Raw genomic sequence first — 6,000 nt, 5'->3', positions numbered from 1 at the left:
AGACTAAGCTCCCCGTGGACTCGCACCATACCCCTGTGCCTGACACAGAGTTGGCGCTCGGTGAATATTTTTTGGAATATCTTGCCTTTACTCATGCTTTTATTCTTCCTTGAAAGCTTCTCTCCCACTTCTCTACCTACCCACGTCCTGTCCAGAAGAAGCTAAGGGGGTTGTGGCAAAGCCAAAACAAAGATCTGAGCTTTTTAAATTTGAGCAAGTCGCCAGATCTCAGATCTGCAGTTCCTAGCTCTGTGGAGTGGGGCTGATGCGACTCACGGTACTGGCTGAAGAAGTAATGCAGGACATGTGAAAGGAGTGTTTGGCCTGACTGAACACCAGGAAGAGTTTTGTGATGCTCAGGATCCTCAGTCATGCTTGAGTCCCAGCCGTGTCGCCAGAGACCTGAGTTCAGATTCCACCTCCTAAGTTCAATTGTCCACATAGTTGATTTGGCAGTCCGTTATGTGCTGGTTTGGGCATTGTGTTTTTGTGGAGGGCATTCACAGTTTATTTTGCATTTATGATGATGTTATCTCCCAAGTCATAGACTATTATACGGCATGCTTTTTATTATTGGTACAATGTAAGCTGTCATCATTCAACCAACATTGAATTCAATCAATATTCCTCTCTACGTTTATTTGGTGACTATCTCAGAGTTGCATTACTGAAAAGTAAATGAAGTAGGAAAGGCAGGTGAGAAGAATGAAAAATAATACACATGACAATCGCTATCATCGTCAGTGTGTGCAGATTATCTTACAATAAGATGAATTGCAAAACGAATGCCCGGCAGGGGCAATTAAACGGTATTCGGCATGAAATCGCTTGGCCTGATTTTCATAGCCACAGATTTCAGAGAGTACCACCATCCACGCCAGGTGTACCACACCACCCCGTTGTCGGTGTCCGCCGAGTAGGGGCCTCTGTAGTACCGGCCGTTCAGGTTGGAAGAGTGACACCTGGTGGGCGAAAGGGAAGGGACAGAGAATCAGACCCCGAAGCTTCAGCCCATTACATCGCTAGCAAATCACCGAACCACTATCACTATGAATTCTGCCATTTTTTTCAGACAAGGAGAACATCTATCGGTTTCCAACTGCTCAGACATTTCTACAAACAGATCAGTGCTTTCAGCGGGTGGTTTTCATGCCACAACAAATCTTAGGGTACACCCCAGGCTCCTGGGAGGGTACTGAACAATAAGCATTTCTCTTCTTAGTGACCTTTGCACAAAATAAAAACATGAGCTCGTGACCTTCAGCCTCACACTCTTCTGTCTCAGGAGACTGTTAGCCAAGGACTTGGAGGAGTGGTGCGGACTCACGCAGCAAGGGGGGCCCTGCTGCTGTCTTGTGCCTTCCGCGATGATTTACCCTTGCGTGTCCACCCGCCTGCCGCCAAGACTTGGCCTTCCTAATTCAAACGCCCTTCCTCTCCTTTAAATCACTGACATGTCAACCATTTTAAGATGAAGAGTTAGTAAACCGAACTTGAACCACTAAAGTTTCCCCGGCTATCAACCAATCATCACTTGTCTGAGTTGCTGAGTCCACTTTTTTCTTTTTTTTTTTTTTCCGTCTATTACATCAATTTAGATAAGTTAGCTAGGTTCTCAAAAATGTTTTAATGTCCCCCTTCTTCCACCAGAGTCTGTTCATTTTGCCTTGATAGGTATAAATTACACAAAAGAACATGTGATTTTTTTTCTGTGTAGTGTTACTATAAAATTAATCACGGCTTAATTCTTTATTGACAATGAAAAGGTGTCAAATGGGATATAAGGAGCACGTTTACAAGGGCTAGTAGTAAATTTCTAAAAGTTTTCGTAGTTGTGAATTTAAAAAAGCATCCGATCTGCCCATCAGCCCTGGCTGGTTGGCTTGGGTCACTTACCAGGTTAGGGTACTGGCAGCTCGCCTTATGTCAGGGGCTGTCACGCATGCTGAGCAGAGCCTCTGGAGCATGTGTTTGGGCAGACCTTTGTCTTCCTAGGCACAAACCCTGCGTAGACTTTTACTCTGGCCTGTGAGGTCTCCTTAGGGAGCTGTGGGTCTCCTTAGGGAGCTGGCCTAAGGACACCTCAGCTCTCCTGAAGCCAGCTGGCCAGCACCCTCCGTTGCTCGCACAGCCTGGGCTGGACACTGAACGGGAGGCTGCTGGGACCCCCATGAAGAGGCAGCATCTCGGCCCAGCAGGGAAGCATCAACCCTGCGCGGTTTGCTAAGTAGACAAAGAACGCCTACAGGACGCTAAGGAGCCAGCATTCATGTGAATTATAAGAACTCTGGGGAAGCAGAGAGAGGACGGAGCGTTGACCCGCAGTCAGTAGCAGGCGAGGACAGAGCCGCAGCAAGCTTTGGAAACAATCTGCGTTCTCGCCAGCTTTCCCGGTTTTTCCAACTGCACAAACTACTAGTCCTCGTTGACGCCAAGGCTCACGCAGGCTTCCTGGGCAGCCGCGGCTTCTGAACTGCCTTCCTCTGTCCTCCTTGAGCCCATACCACTTAAGGCAAGAAAATCCTCTCCTTATGTCGGCATAGGGGTGGGCTGCCACCTGCATACACGCCAACCCCCTGGGCGCGCTCATGGTTTCCATCTCAAGGTATCAATATTAAGGATGTGTGTTTACTGGTACTTTTGTATATGGAATTCTATTCAAATAAACCTTAGAGCTGTGTGCTGAAGACTCCATAAATAATAGGTGAGTTTACATAATGCTGATGAGGTTTATGTAATGCTAAGGTAAAAGGACAAAGAAAAGAAAAAGGAGGAGAGGGTGACAATGATGTGGTTTTTTTTTTAAAAAAGAGGACAAGAAAGCCATTTGGGACAAGACTGTCATCGTCTTTGTTTGCTAAGAGGAAATATTGCTGTGTTATGCTGCCCGCCTCACTCCGCTGTATGTGCTCCAGGCCCCTTATAGCTGGCCCAGAATTATATGGACTCAAAACTTTAAAATAGGCAAAATCCAGAGAAACTGCTATTTGGATGACTCCTGAGATGCAAGTTGACACGCATACTGTATCTGCACTGTATCTTCAGCTCTAGAATCAGCCACAATAACTGATGTTCAGAATGGAGGACTCCTGATTCGAAGGAAAATGTTAACATCTGTACACCTCTACTCAGTAAAACAGAGGATTCTGCAATCTTTGAAAAGGTCGATATTAACAAAAGTTAAAATTTGGCTCGTGAAATTTAAATGATTCTTCCTCAATTACTGGAAAACGTGACACTCTAGAAATAGGCACTTGCCCAAGGTTTTAGAACGGGAAGCTTAGATGGCCAGCTAATCTGGGGGTGGTCATGTCTTTAAAGAGAAATGAAGGCCAAAGCTTATGCATTGCCTAACAGTTTGCGCATGTCTGCTTTGCAGCTAGAGAAGGCCCATCCGATTATTTTTAAATAACACCCTGGGTGTGAAGTTTCCATTCCTGCCTTAACTTTGAGATTATAACAAAGGCAGCTTTTTAGAAACCATCTCAGCACCTAGCAGGGACCTTTGGCCTAGAGAGGAGAAAATGCTGAGACACTCCATCAATGTCTTCCCACCCAGCGCCTGCAGAGTTCTGCTGCAAAGAATTACATTTACTCTGTAGCTACAGAGGGAAAATCTTGTGGGCTGTAAGAAGGCAGGTACCAGGTCAATAAAAGGGAGAAGGGTGTGTAGTTAAAAATGGAACGAGCGTAGTGATAAAGTCCACGCAGCGTTCAATCGGAGGGTGAGCTGGCTTTCAGCAATATCTCAGGGGCCGTTTCTGCTTGGGCAGAAGCCTAGATGAAAATATTTAATGGGGAAACGGACTTGGCCCAATGGTTAGGGCGTCCGTCTACCACATGGGAGGTCCAGGGTTCAAACCCCGGGCCTCCTTGACCCGTGTGGAGCTGGTCCATGCGCAGTGCTGATGCGCGCAAGGAGTGCCGTGCCACACGGGTATCCCCCGCATAGGGGAGCCCCACGCGCAAGGAGTGCGCCCCATAAGGAGAGCCGCCCAGCGCGAAAGAAAGTGCAGCCTGCCCAGGAATGGCGCCGCCCACACTTCCTGAGCCGCTGACGACAACAGAAGCGGACAAAGAAACAAGACGCAGCAAAAAGACACAGAGAACAGACAACTGGGGGAGGGGGAGGGAATTAAAATAAATAAAGAAATAAATTTTTAAGATTTAATGGAAGCCACAATGATGGAAAAGTAGTAATGCCCAGAAAAAAAATTATAGCAGTAGCAATGGCTATTTTTGTGTGGTAGGAGAGATGACGTACTAGCTTGCTATTAGAGGGCTAAAAAATATTTTTCTCTATATCAATGCTATTTCCTCACTTGTTTGTGGCCTACTGTTAAAGATATTTCACCCATAATTCAGTTTACAATCTTTGTAAAAGTAGTGATTTGCCTGTCTCTTCACAATCTTTTTATTTCCCTGGCGTATCTTTCAAGCTTTCCTAATGTACACGGTGAAGAAATCCTTAGCAATTCTTCACCCCTGAAATCCTGATGCGGACGATCGGTTAATGAGGCTGGATCACACATCTAACCGCCGCCCTCGTGATAACTGGCGCCCCCCGTGAACAGTGCCGTGGCTTCTGGGGCACCTGTGCTCAGGATCGCAAACCTGTTAAACCACCAGCCGGACTGCTCCTCCTGCGCGCAGTTCCCCGCGTAGCGGTCGTTGTCCCTGTCCCACGTGCTGAATTCCATGCTCTGGTGACTCGCCCACCACTGCACCTCGGGATCAAAGCTTCCCGCAAAGGAATCGCCAGCTGTTCCAGAATATTCCCCGATGTTCACCACGTAGGAATTCTAAAGGCAAAGAAGCAGGTCCACGATCAGCAGTCCTCCTTGGAAAATACGCTCCGTCGATAAGCAAAAGAGCGGGTTCCATCGCCATTTCTATTTCTTTTAACTTCAGGGTTATAGCGGTTATGTTTGTTAAGGAGGGACCCGGGATGGGACCCAGGACCTTGCCTGGGCGCGAAGCAGGCGCTCAACCCTGAGCGACACCTGCTCCACTGTACTGTGTTTTAAAGCCTTCGTTCAAAGCATTACTTAGTCGAAATTTTTAAAGATGATCACGGTACCATCTACACGACACAAAATTTCCCATTTTAACTTCTTGGAACACTTTAATACCTTTTCATCGCCCACACTGAAATGGCTATATTGTGCATAACGGCTATTATTTTCAAAATCGGCAAGGTCTATTTTTAAAGCATAGTCTCCTGAAAGACAAAACAAGAAATTGTAAGTTTTTTTTTTTCCAGTGTGACATGGCCTTGACTGCTGAAGTTTCAAAACAATACACAGCTCGATTTCACCTTCACCATTTCCTCTGCCAACAGTTTTCCCAGAAGAAACAGTGACTTTATTGTTTATACAGCATGAACGCTTTCTTTTGTATTTTCACTTGAAAAAATTAGAAACAAAATTTTAAAGGAGGAAATTTCTACTGTAATCTATTGAAGGTGAAAGCTAGTGGAGTGGATGTGGCTAAGCAGTTGAGCACCTGCTTCCCACATGCCACCCACAGGCTTGCTCATCTTCTCCAGGAGGCACCGGGAACCAAACCTGGGACCTCCTGTGTGGTAGGCGGGAGCCCAATCGCTTGAGCCCCATCCGCTTCCCCATCCTCCTACTTTGATAAGCACAATTTCACAGTGACGTTAAGGCCAGGTTTGAATTTAGATTCTCGCCATCCTCCATTCCAAGCCAGCACAGGCGAGGGTCCCTGGCACCCGCTGGACTGCGCGCTCGTCCTCTTTTCCCAGCCCAGCCCCCTCGGGCAGCCAGGTCCTGGGAGGACTGCGGTGTCCCAGGCTGCCCGCCCCCCAGAAACACCTCCAGAGAGCTGCACCTTGGCCTCCCCCAGCTCCGAGGCGCAGCTGCGGGGCCAGAGCTGGTGGACGCCTGGGGCTGGTGGGAGAGATGTGGGCTCCCCGTTAACTGAGCAGGGGGAGACCAGAGGGCGTTCCTGCCGTGCCTGCCGGGCCCAGACATTTGT

The 6,000-nt window shown here is 47.6% G+C and overlaps 1 protein-coding gene across 2 annotated transcripts in view; it reads right to left on the bottom strand.

The window, feature by feature from the left end:
• Positions 1-549: 549 nt before the first annotated feature.
• Positions 550-6,000, bottom strand: part of FGL1 (fibrinogen like 1) — a 35,209-nt gene continuing 29,758 nt past the window's right edge. For both annotated transcript variants that reach the window (XM_004452071.5, XM_071212613.1), the window contains 3 exons: positions 5,133-5,221; positions 4,615-4,802; positions 550-962 (listed from right to left, as the gene is read on the bottom strand). In XM_004452071.5, the coding sequence (XP_004452128.1) occupies positions 803-962; positions 4,615-4,802; positions 5,133-5,221 (437 nt within the window). In that variant the 3' untranslated portion in view covers positions 550-802. The remainder of the gene's footprint in view (positions 963-4,614; positions 4,803-5,132; positions 5,222-6,000) is intronic.

The sequence above is a fragment of the Dasypus novemcinctus genome, chromosome 29 (assembly GCF_030445035.2).
Source record: "Dasypus novemcinctus isolate mDasNov1 chromosome 29, mDasNov1.1.hap2, whole genome shotgun sequence".
Classification (NCBI taxonomy): Eukaryota; Metazoa; Chordata; class Mammalia; order Cingulata; family Dasypodidae; genus Dasypus; species Dasypus novemcinctus.
This window is presented reverse-complemented; position numbering and strand designations above follow the sequence as displayed.